Here is a 12,337-nt window from a genome sequence, read left to right as displayed (position 1 = left end):
TTCTTCTCTCTCTTTGGATCTCAATACAAAGTTCTCCTCGATTCTCTTGGATATCTATTCGATGTAATCTTCTTTTGTGGTGTGTTTGTCGAGATCCGATGAATTGTGGGTTTATGATCCAGATTATCTATGAACAATATTTGAATCTTCTCTGAATTCTTTTATGTATGATTGGTTTATCTTTGCAATTCTATTCGAATTATCAGTTTGGTTTGGCCTACTAGATTGATCTTTCTTGCAATGGGAGAAGTGCTTAGCTTTGGGTTCAATCTTGCGGCTCTCGATCCTAGTGACAGAAAGGGAAACGACACGTATTGTATTGTTGCCATCGAGGATAAAAAGATGGGGTTTATATCATATTGCATGAGTTTATCCCTCTACATCATGTCATCTTTCTTAAGGCGTTACTCTGTTCTTATGAACTTAATACTCTAGATGCATGCTGGATAGCGGTCGATGTGTGGAGTAATAGTAGTAGATGTAGGCAGGAGTCAGTCTACTTGTCGCGGACGTGATGCCTATATACATGATCATGCCTAGATATTCTCATAATTGTTCACTTTTCTATCAATTGATCGACAGTAATTTGTTCACCCACCGTAACACTTATGCTATCTTGAGAGAAGCCACTAGTGAAACCTATGGCCCCCGGGTCTATTTTCCATCATACAAGTTTCCAATCTATATTATTTCGCAATCTTTACTTTCAATCTATATCATAAAAATACCAAAAATATTTATCTTATTATTATCATCTCTATCAGATCTCACTCTCGCAAGTGACCATGAAGGGATTGACAACCCCTTTATCGCGTTGGTTGCGAGGTTCTTATTTGTTTGTGTAGGTACGAGGTGACTCGCGCGTGGTCTCCTAATGGATTGATACCTTGGTTCTCAAAAACCGAGGGAAATACTTACGCTGCTTTACTGCACCACCCTTTCCTCTTCAAGGGAAAACCAACACAGTACTCAAGAGGTAGCAGACAATGATGAATTGGATGAGATTTATCATGTAAACAAGTTAGTTTTGTTAGGGCTTGATCCCTAGTATCCACTATGTTCTGAGATTGATGTTGCTATGACTTTACTATGCTTAATGCTTGTCACTAGGGCCCGAGTGCCACGATTTCAGATCTGAACCCTTTATGTTTTCATGAATATATTTGTGTTCTTGATCCTGTATTGCAAGTTATACACACCTATTACATGTTATGATCCGCAATACCCTAATGTGGCAATAATTGGGATTCTTTTCGGTGATTACCGTAGTTTGAGGAGTTCATGTATTCAGTAAGTGCTAATTCTTTGTTCCGGTTCTCTATTAAAAGGGGACCTTAATATCCCTTAGATTTCCTTATGGACATTGCTGCTACGGGAGGGTAGGACAAAAGATGACATGCAAGTTCTTATTATAAGCACGTATGACTATATATGGAATACATGCCTATTACATTGATGAATTGGAACTAGTTCTGTGTCACTCCAGGTTATAACTATTACATGATGAATGTCATCCAACATAATTATCCATCACCAATCCAATGCCTATGCTTTTCGCATATTGATCATGCTAAGTTACTATTGTTGTTGTTGTTGTTGCTGCTGTCATAATCACTATAAAAACTGCTACTATTACCGTTACCATTACTATTGCTATTATTACCACTGCTATCAAGCTATCATACTACTGTGATACTGACCACCTTGCTGCAGATATTTAGTTCTCCGGGTGTGGTTGAATTGACAACTCAACTGCTAATACTTGCAAATATTCTTTGGCTCCCTTTCCGTCAAATCAATAAATTTGGGTTGAATACTCTACCCTCGGAAACTGTTGCGATCCCCTATACTTGTGGGTTATCAATTACCCTTGGTTTCTACTAGGACCCCGCTGATACGTCTCCAGCGTATCTATAATTTTTTTATTGTTCCATGCTATTATATTATCTATCTTGGATGTTTTATATGCATTTATATGCTATTTTATATGATTTTTGGGACTAACCTATTAACCTAGAGCCCAATGCCAGTTTCTGTTTTTCCTTGTTTTTGAGTTTTGCAGAAAAGGAATATCAAACGGAGTCCAAACGAGCTGAAAATTTATAGTGATTTCTTATGGACCATAAGAAGCCCCTGAAGCAAAAGAGTTGGGCCAGAAGAGTCCCAAGCCAACCACAAGGTTGGAGGGCGCGCCCTACCCCCCCCCCCCCCCCGGACGCGTCCCCCATCCTTGTCATTGACTCGTGGACCCCCCTGACTTGTTCTCGACACCAAAAATTCCTATAAATATAGAAACACCCAGAAATAAACCTAGATCGGGAGTTCCGCCACCGCAAGCCTCTGTAGCCACCAAAAACCAATCGGGACCCTGTTCCGGCACCCTGCCGGAGGTAGAAATCATCACCGATGGCCATCTTCATCATCCCGGCAGTCTCCATAACGAGGAGGGAGTAGTTCACCCTCGGGGTTGAGGGTATGTACCAGTAGCTATGTGTTTGATCTCTCTCTCTCTCTCTCTCTCTCTTGTTCTTGATTTGGCACGATCTTGATGTACCGCGAGCTTTGCTATTATAGTTGGATCTTATGATGTTTCTCCCCCTCTACCTTCTTGTAATGGATTGGTTTTTCCCTTTGAAGTTATCTTATCAGATTGAGTCTTTAAGGATTTGAGAACACTTGATGTATGTCTTGCATGTGCTTATCTGTGGTGACAATGGGATATTCACGTGATCTACTTGATGTATGTTTTGGTGATCAACTTGCTGGTTCTGTGACTTGTGAACTTATGCATAGGGGTTGACACACGTTTTCGTCTTAACTCTCTGGTAGAAACTTTGGGGCACTCTTTGAAGTTCTTTGTGTTGGTTTGAATAGATGAATCTGAGATTTTGTGATGCATATCGTATAATCAAACCCGCCGATACTTGTGGTGACATTGGAGTATCTAGGTGACATTAGGGTTTTGGTTGATGTGTATCTTAAGGTGTTATTTTTTTACGAAGTCTAGGGCTGTTTGTGACACTTATAGGAATAGCCCAATAGATCGATCAGAAAGAATAACTTTGAGGTGGTTTCGTACCCTACAATAATCTCTTTGTTTGTTCTCCGCTATTAGTGACTTTGGAGTGACTCTTTGTTGCACGTTGAGGGATTGTTATATGATCTAATTATGTTATCACTGTTGAGAGAATTTGCACTAGTGAAAGTATGAATCCTAGGCCTTGTTTCTAAGCATTGCAATACCGTTTTTGCTCACTTTTGTTACTAGTTACCTTACTGTTTTTATATTTTCAGATTACAAAAACCTATATCTACTACCATATTGCACTTGTATCACCATCTCTTCACCGAACTAGTGCGCCTATACAATTTACCATTGTATTTGGTGTGTTGGGGACACAAGAGACTCTTTGTTATTTCGTTGTAGGGTTGTTTGAGAGAGACCATCTTCATCCTACGCCTCCCATGGATTGATAAACCTTAGGTCATCCACTTAAGGGAAATTTGCTACTATCCTACAAAACTATGCGCTTGGAGTCCCAACACGAGTCTACAAGAAGAACGTTGCGTAGTAGACATCACCCGCTACCATGGGAGGGTTGGACAAAAGATGGCATGCAAGTTCTTACCGCAAACACATATGACTATAGACTGAATACATGCCTACATATGATTGATGAATTGGAGCTATTATGTATCGCTCTAAGTTGTGATTGTTACATAATGAATTTCATCCAAATATCTGTCGCTACTCCATGCCTACACTTTTATAATATTGGTTTTGCTCAAGTTACTATTACTGTCGCCGTTCAAATTGCTACTAAATTGCTATTGTCACTCTCACTATTGCTATTACTCTTTTCACTGCTATCAAATTACTGTGCTACTAATAAATTGCTGCAAGGAAGATACTTCTTAGGCGTGGTTGAATTGACAACTCACTTGCTAAGGCTTATAAATATTTGGCTCTCCTTCTGCTGAATCAATAAATTTGGGTGGAATACTACCCTCAAAGACTGTTGCGATCCCATATACTTGTGAGTCATCAGGTACCAAGGTTGATGAAGAAGCCTCCAACATGACTCCAAAACAAGCCTCCAAATTGGATCTTCGTGAAACAGGACTTGCGGGTGCGAAAAAATCGGATAAAAATATTTCGAAGGGTTTTGGTATTTATAGGAATTTAGGGCGGTGGAATGGACGAAAGGCGATGGAGGTGGGGCCCACATGGCCTAGGGGTGTGCCCTACCTCCCTGGACGCATCAGGTGCCAGTGTGGCACCACCTTGCCTCCTTTTGCGCTCCTTCGAAGCTTCTTGGGTCATTCGTTGCATGAAAAACCGTATTAAACCGCATGGTATTTTGACCTCCATATATATGGATTCTTAATACCAAAAACATTCAGAGAAACGGGAACGGATACTGGACACTAGATTAATAGGTTAGTCTAAAAAATGCTATAAAAAGTGTTCAAAGGTGATAATATAATAGCATGAAATAAAAAAAATAGATATGTTCGAGACATATCACCCTCCCCTTCCAGAATTTGACTCCCTTTCCCTCGCTCATCAAACCAAATCCCTCGTTAATTGGTAAATAAATGTTGAGAGGGTTCACATACGAGGAACGAGACACAAGACACATGCACCCACTCTAACTTCCTTCTATTTACTTTCCTTTTCAGATTCAAATTCCTCGTTAAATTGCTCAAAACAATGAACAACTTCACTTGATCCTCCCGCCAACGGTTCGCATGCAATGCAACATGCACTAAACCATGTCTTGCATATGAATGGACCACACGTGTGCCAGATGCATAAATATATCTGGCGAGCTGGTGTTCCCGTTAAGATTAAAATTTTCCTTTGGCCGACTGCTAGAGGTAGGCTTCTGATTGTTGATCAAATTCGTAAACGTAATGACCCTGGTTCAAAATTTTGTGCTTTATCTGGTGCTCTTGAGAATACCAATCAGATTCTCTTCAATTGTGACATGGCTAACTTGCTATGGAGTTGCACCCAATCATGGTTGGATGTTAATTGGGCATCTACATCATTTGTTGGTCTTTATTGATCTTGCTAAATCCCTGTCCTGGCAGATGAGTAGGATTTTCTGGTTTGGTTTGCGGTTTTTGGGTCCTTTGGACAACTAGGAACAAGTTCTCTGTTGAGCATATTTTTTCTAACAAACCTGTTGATTGTCTTTTCAAACTTCTCGCCATTTTACAACACTGGAAACCTCTGCTTAAATCTAGTGATAGGGAGGTGACAGACATCCTGACCTCTCGTTAGCGAGCTACACCGTCTAATATCATCAACCGAGATCGTGTCTCCTAGCCATCCTAAATTTATCTTGTTCTAGTCCTTGTTGTTAGTCTTTGTCGGTGGGTTGCTGACCTGCGTGCCATCGTTTGCTGTTAAGACTATAATCTGCTGCATGTGCAACTGTTTGGACCTGCTTATGCCTCGTTTGTATTTGATCTTGCCATGTGGCTTTATTTATAAAGCCGGGCTCTAGCCTTCTCTCTAGAAAAATGGACCATGGGTCAAAAAAAGGCGAAGAGAACATTCATGCACGGGGGAGGGGGAGCTGCAATTTAGGCACGTTTCTACTCCAGTCACATAAAAAAATAGCCGTTAGTCCATTCGCAAAAAAATAGCCGTTAGTGACGCTGCCCTCCTCTAATTTTGGATTGTAGTAACTGCTAGACGCTCGCCACGGAGTCAGGGTGCGCCCATCTAGCGGGGCGCTATGACATGTGCATTTAATGAATTCAAGCGAATTCCTCGCTTTGTGACCAAAAAATTACAACGCGCTTTCAAGAAAGTATTGAAACACTACTTCTTTTTGGTTTAAGATAGCTAATCGCTCATTTCCATCGATCACCCTATTTGTTCTTGTACCATGATTTTGAACTAGTCACTGATATTGCACTCACGCGCACGGTACATTTCACTGGAAATATAGGTCACGAAACATTTAAAGGGCACCGGCGATACTCATTATGATTAGTAGCAGCAGGCGCACCGCGGCGGCCAAGGCCTCCGACATGATGACCAAGGCGATGTCCCTCAAGGCCGGCAAGGAGCTAGAAGGTAATAAGCCAATAACCCGTTCTATGTCTTCATTCAAGATTCTTGCTTTTGCTTCGAATCGCCATCTCCTCAAGGTGGCCACAGACAGCCATGTGATTCTAGGGTCCCAGACCTCTACCCCTCTCGAGGTGCTTGATAGTATACGGGCCCAGGAGATGGTTCAGGCTTCGGTGGCCGAGGCGAAGGCCCGTCAACACATTGCGCGTACCGTGGCGGCTGAGAGGCGTGCTGCTGTGGCTGCTGATGCTACAAGGGAGAATGCGGCATCGGCAGCTCCGGATGCGGCTTCCGTGGATTCTAGGCCTACGCGTGGCCGTGGCCGTGGCCGCGGCCGTGGGCGGGGTCGATCGATTGTGTCTGCTAGAGAGGAGAATTTTGATGGGGCGGGGGCCCGGTCCCCCTTAGATATGCAATGAAAGGCCTAATATGGAATATGAGGGGATTTGGTCAAAGCGATCGCCGTCGGCAACTTATTGAATACATCCGTGACCAAAAGCTCGATTTCGTGGGTCTCCAGGAAACCATTCGGTCCTCGTTTGAGTCATATGGGCTTGACGCCATAGGTGGCACTTTCAACTTCCGGTGGGAATGGCTTCCGGCCTCTGGCTGATCAGGGGGAATTCTGTTGGGGGTGAAGACGGATAGTTTTGAGGTGGTGGGCTTTACGCGGGGATCCTTTTTCCTCGCTGTGGATGTCATCCAGTGTAATAATAATTTTAGATGGGAGTTAGTGGTGGTGTATGGCCCAGTAGACCATGATCGGTTAATTGATTTCCTCCGCGAGATTTATGCTAAGGCCACGGCTTCCCCCTGGCCTATTGTCATCGGTGGGGATTTCAATCTTCTGCGGGGTGCGATAGACAAGAGTAATGGTATCATTACAGACCATAGGTTGGTAGATACCTTCAATGAGTGGGTAGCTGACCTTGATCTCATTGAGCTGCCTAGGGTGGGAGCTCGTTTTACGTGGTGTAATAATCAGGATGACCCGATTAGATGCGTGTTGGACCGTGTCTTCGTCTCCATTGACTGGGAGGCCAAATTCGCGGGATGCTCGTTAGTGGCGGAACCAAGGCTGGGCTTCGACCATTGTCCGCTTATTCTTAACTCTGGAGAAGCCCCCCACCGCGCCACCAAGCGCTTCTTCTTTGAGAAGCAATGGTTACTTCAGTCGGGCTTTGTGCAGCGGGTCTCTTCGATTTGGTTAGCGGCTAGGGATCGCCCCCCTCACCTGTATGGCCCTTTATGCGATACTATGGACATTTGGCAACATTGCGTGTGCTTGAGTCATCGCCACCTGCGTGGCTGGGGCGCGAACGTGGGTAGCCAGATGAAAGCAAGAAAAGAGGCCCTGATGAGTGAAGTGGCTGCCTTGGACACCAAGGCAGATTTGAGCGGCCTATCGCACGAGGAGTGGGCGAGAAGGTACGCAGTGGAGGACGAAATGATATTTATCTTGACCTATGAGGAGATTTACTGGAAACAGAGAGGTCAGAAAAATTGGGTGCTCAAGGGGGACGCGAGTGCCCAATTTTTTCATGCGGTGGCAAATGGGCGACACCGGAGATGTATGATCCGTGTTCTCCGTGATGGGGATAATGTTATCACCGATGATGGCGCCCTTCAATCACATATTTATGCATTTTACCGGGAACTTCGGGGATCTTCGGGGGTGGGATCAGCATCTCTGCACGACTCAATCTGGGATAATGAGCGATTGGTCTCTGCATATGATAATTCCATCCTCACTAAGCCTTTCACGCTTGAGGAGATAATAGCTAACCTAAACCAGATGAGGGTGAACACGGCGCCCGGGCCTGATGGCTTCCCGGTCATCTTCTATAAGCGGTTTTGGAACATAGTGGGACCACAATTCGCCCACCTTGTGAATGAATTCACCAGTGGCCGAATAGACATTAAACGCCTAAATTATGGGGTGTTGGCTTTGATTCCGAAGATGCCGGGTGCAGACCAAATTAGACACTTCCGCCCCCTCACGCTCATTAATGTCAGCTTTAGGCTGATTGCTAAGGGATTTGCCTCTCGCATTGCTCCGGTGGCAGACAAGATTATTGATAATCTTCAATCCGCATTTATTAAAGGTCGAAGCATCCTGGACGGTGTAGCGGTGCTCCATGAGGTGCTTCATGAGATAAAGAATACAAAGGAAGAGGTGTTCATTCTCAAGCTTGACTTTGAGAAAGCCTATGACCGGGTCCGGTGGGACTTCATTGAGGAGGTGCTACACAAGAAAAACTTTGATCCGCAATGGGTGAGCTGGATGCGACAAATTGTGAGGGGTGGGCAAACTGCTATTAACATTAATGGCTCGTTTGGCCCATACTTCTGCAACGGAAGGGGACTGCGGCAGGGTGACCCGATCTCTCCCCTTCTGTTCAATATTGTGGCATACGCGCTGGCTTCGATTTTGGACAGCGCCAAAGATACCGGTCACATCTCGGGTGTTGCTGAAAGGGTGGTACCAGGTGGGCTGTACCACCTTCAATATGCTGACGACACCCTTATCCTCATCAAGAACAATGAAGAGGCGATTGCTAACCTCAAGTTTTTGCTCATGTGCTTTGAGGCCATGTCAGGTCTTAAGATAAACTTTGATAAGAGTGAGGCCTTTGTCACGGGAGGTGACTTGGAGTCCCAGCTTAGAGCAGCCCATATGATGAATTGTGAGTTGGGATCTATACCCTTCAAATATTTGGGCATGCCCATTTCGGATCGAGCTTTATCCATGGCTGATTTTGAGCCAATGGTGGACAAGGCGGCTAAACGAGTGGAACCGTGGCAGGGTAAGCTACTAGCCTCGGGAGGCCGGCTAGTGCTTATTAATGACTACCTAACAAACATTCCTATGTTTGTCATGGGCTTTTATCTTTTGCATGACGGGACCCATGAGAAATTGGACAAGATTCGGTCCAGATTCTTTTGGGCTAAGGAAAATGGGAAACAAAGGTACCATATGGTCAAATGGGATGCGATTGCATCTCCAAAAGAGGTGGGTGGTTTAGGTATTATCAACTCCAGAGTTATGAATTGGTGCGTTATGACGAAGTGGGCCTGGAAAATTTTGACGGGACAAGGTGGGCTATGGCTCTCCATATTCAAGGCTAAATATCTTGAGGATGATGGAGTGACCTTTCGACCTCGGGTCCGACGGTCGCAGTTTGCAAATGATGTTCGCAAGGTTCAACCTTTGCTGCGGCTTGGGACGAAATTTGTGGTGCATAATGGACAATTGACGCTATTTTGGAAAGATGTTTGGAGGGGTGAGCGATCGCTTGACATGTCATACCCCAATCTTTTTGCGATCGCGGGCCAGCAGGAAGCGCGTGTTGCGGATATATGGGTGAACGGGCGCTTCCGGCCATCTTTTAGGAGACCCCTTGGGCCTAGCGACATCCAGGATTGGGAGGACCTTCGGGAGGCCATGGCATCGGTGCGGCTTTCTGCTGAGCGCGACGATGTCCATTGGCGATTAGAGCCATCTAGAGCCTTTTCGACCGGCTCTCTGTATAAGGAAATCTTCAAAGCCCCCCCCCCCCAGTTTATGATCCGCGATCGCTTTGGAAAGCAAGAATGCCAGCAAAAATTAAAATCTTTTTATGGCAGCTGGCTCGAAACCGGATTCCCAGCGGTGACCAGATCCAAAAAAGACACGGCCCGGGAGATGGCTTGTGTGTTTGGTGCGGAGAAGAGGAATCTAGCAGCCACATTATCTTTCGATGCATTGTGGCTCGGATGGTGTGGAGCTCCCTTCGAGATGCGACTGGATGCTCGTGGAACCCGAGTGGATTCGCTGAACTATATGGGCTCATCATGGCTAGCAATGCCCAGGATCGTAAGCTAGCTTGGCTTGGCGTTGGGGCGCTTGCTTGGTCTATCTGGACTACGCGGAACAAAGCTACCATTGAGGAAATTTTCTTTAGACACCCGGCTGATGTTGTGTATAAATTGGTCATCCTTTTGCAGCTCTGGAAGGGGTTGACGAGACAACGGGCCCGACCCGGAGTGGAGCGCCTCATCGCCCGCTTGAAGGCCAAGTGTGCTGAGCTCCGGCGTGCCGGATAGAGGGCTGCAACGGCTGGCGTGCCGCCCTCCTCCGACCCCCTGACTGCTCCTGGAGCGGCCTTCTTCTTTCCTACCGCCCACGACCGGCGCTGCGTCGCTGTACTAGGCTGTTGTGCCTTGTAACCCTGCTTTTTTGGCTATGTTTGTCTTTGTACTTTGCCGAATATTTGTACTCTAAAGGCCTCATTCTTAAGACCGGGCAAGCGCCTCCTCTCTAAAAAAAGAAATACGCACAGGCTATGGCTTGCCAATGCACACCATCAGCCCAGCTTCGGTCAATCGGCCTCTCGTCTGGTCTCTTCGTTTAGTCTTCGTCCTGTCAACAGCCTCTCGGGCCGTTCGCGAAACGCCACGGACGTTTTCCCCACCATCATGCGCTCGCCGACCGTTGGGCGCCACACCTCTGGTGACCCCGCTGCTCAGCCACGCGGTGCCTTCCCGAGCCGCGTATCCCCGATAAATACCTCGATTCGTTCAAATCAATGGGCAAACCAACCCCCTCTGCGCCTCTCACTCTTTCCCTCCCCTTTCGGCAAAAACCCCAACGCCGAGCAGAGCCGCCCCCCTTCCCCACCCAACCAGGCCCCGTCCCGTACCCAACCCCAGCGAAAACTCTAGCCGGCGCCGCCCTCCCATGTCTCTCGGCAGGCCCAGCCGCGGCAATGCCGCCGCAGGCGGCGGTAGCGGCGATGATCGAGCCGCTGCGCCGCTCGGCAACATCTGGCCCCGGAGCTTCGCGCTGCGCGACCGGCGGGGCCAATCCGGCGGTGGCGGCGGTCCGGCGCTGCCCGGCGCCCTCGTCCTCGGGGGCTTCCCGCGGCACGACCTCCCCGCCCCACCCGACGGGCCCGACCTCAACGCCGTCGTCGCGCCGCCGGTGAGCCAAGTTGCCCCAGCCCCAGCTCGTCCTTCCCAGGCCTGTGTACAAAAACTCCGAGCTCGTGTCCATACCCTGGAGACTGCATTTTCTGACGCCGATAGGATTTTAAGGGATATTCAAGGTGAAATACAACAGATGAGGGAGGAGGGGCATGAGAAAGACAGGCAAATCCGATCTATCGTTGAAGATTCAGAGAAGGAACGTCAGACAAGGCACATTAGAATCAAGCAATTCGACCATGATAAAGAGCTGATGCGTGGCACCCTTCAGGGATACAAAGAAAAACTTAAGAAGTCTTCTGATGCATTTCTGGAGTATAAGAAGATGTGTGAAGGAAGTGGCGTGTCATCTTCGGGTGTTGTGGCTGATGAGCAAAATCGTATTCTTATGATGCGGCAGAAGTACGCAGAGGACATTAATGCGCTTCAGAGAGATGTGTGTTTGAGCTTTGCAGCATGTGCTAAAGAGATTACAATGCTGGCAACATGGACTGCATACCTCAACAATGAACTTCAAAGGCTGAATGATTATATACAAATTCCAGATCTCAACAATGGGGGCCCTCAACTGTGAATTCTACATTGGAGGTATTTCCTAACCTCCCCAAACAGCTCATGTTTATACCCTCAATCAGTCTTTGTCTGTTGTTTATGTGTTTGAGTTGAGCTCTGGTCTTAGATGTGCTGATTTTTGCTCTTTTTTAGCAGACTACAAGGGTGATGCAGGTGGACATTGAAGCTTTTGCCATGAAGGATGGGAACTGAAGATGAGGAGGATCGCATATATTTTGGTGTTGCTTACATAACCAAGATGCCGCAACATGGTGCCTTAAGTATTATTAGTTCTGTATTCTGTAGCCTGTACCCGCATACCGTGCTATGAAACAGTGATCGTTACATCGCAAGACTTTGTTTGATGTAAAGCCTATTAGCAAAGACTCAAAATGTAGCCTCACCTGTTCCTTGTCTCCAATAATGTTAATTATTCCATCTATAAGAAGGCTTTGTTTTGACTGCCATATCCAAAGTTTCTTTATTTTTGCCGTTTAACATTATCGCCAGTTGAATTTTCTAAACACACTGCTGTTTCACTCCAACCATTAACTGATATATAATATGAGATTGCGAGTCAAGATTCTTTTCAATTTAGTTCTGGACTTCTAGTTGTTGAAATATATTGCCCGCCTTCCTCCATCAGTTCGGACTTTTGGATGAATTGGCTGGAGCATGAATTCAATATGGTATCCGAGCCAAGAGCTCTTGAATTCAATATGCTCTTTT

General features: G+C 46.2%; 1 protein-coding gene across 2 annotated transcripts; it reads left to right on the top strand.

The window, feature by feature from the left end:
* The first annotated feature begins 10,690 nt into the window (after positions 1-10,690).
* Positions 10,691-12,105, top strand: LOC123058580 (uncharacterized). 2 transcript variants are annotated; one of them, XM_044481288.1, is made up of 2 exons: positions 10,691-11,644; positions 11,762-12,105. In XM_044481288.1, exon 1 carries the CDS (start codon positions 10,812-10,814, stop codon positions 11,628-11,630), a length of 819 nt encoding a protein of 272 aa, XP_044337223.1. In that variant the 5' UTR covers positions 10,691-10,811; the 3' UTR covers positions 11,631-11,644; positions 11,762-12,105. The 2 variants fall into 2 exon arrangements, with proteins under 2 accessions (XP_044337223.1, XP_044337222.1); XM_044481287.1 differs by having other exon boundaries at positions 11,765-12,097.
* The last annotated feature ends 232 nt before the right edge of the window (positions 12,106-12,337 follow it).

The sequence above is a fragment of the Triticum aestivum genome, chromosome 3A (genome assembly GCF_018294505.1).
Source record: "Triticum aestivum cultivar Chinese Spring chromosome 3A, IWGSC CS RefSeq v2.1, whole genome shotgun sequence".
NCBI classification, from domain to species: Eukaryota; Viridiplantae; Streptophyta; class Magnoliopsida; order Poales; family Poaceae; genus Triticum; species Triticum aestivum.
The sequence above is the reverse complement of the archived record's forward strand: the minus strand, read 5'-3'. Positions and strand labels throughout refer to the sequence as shown.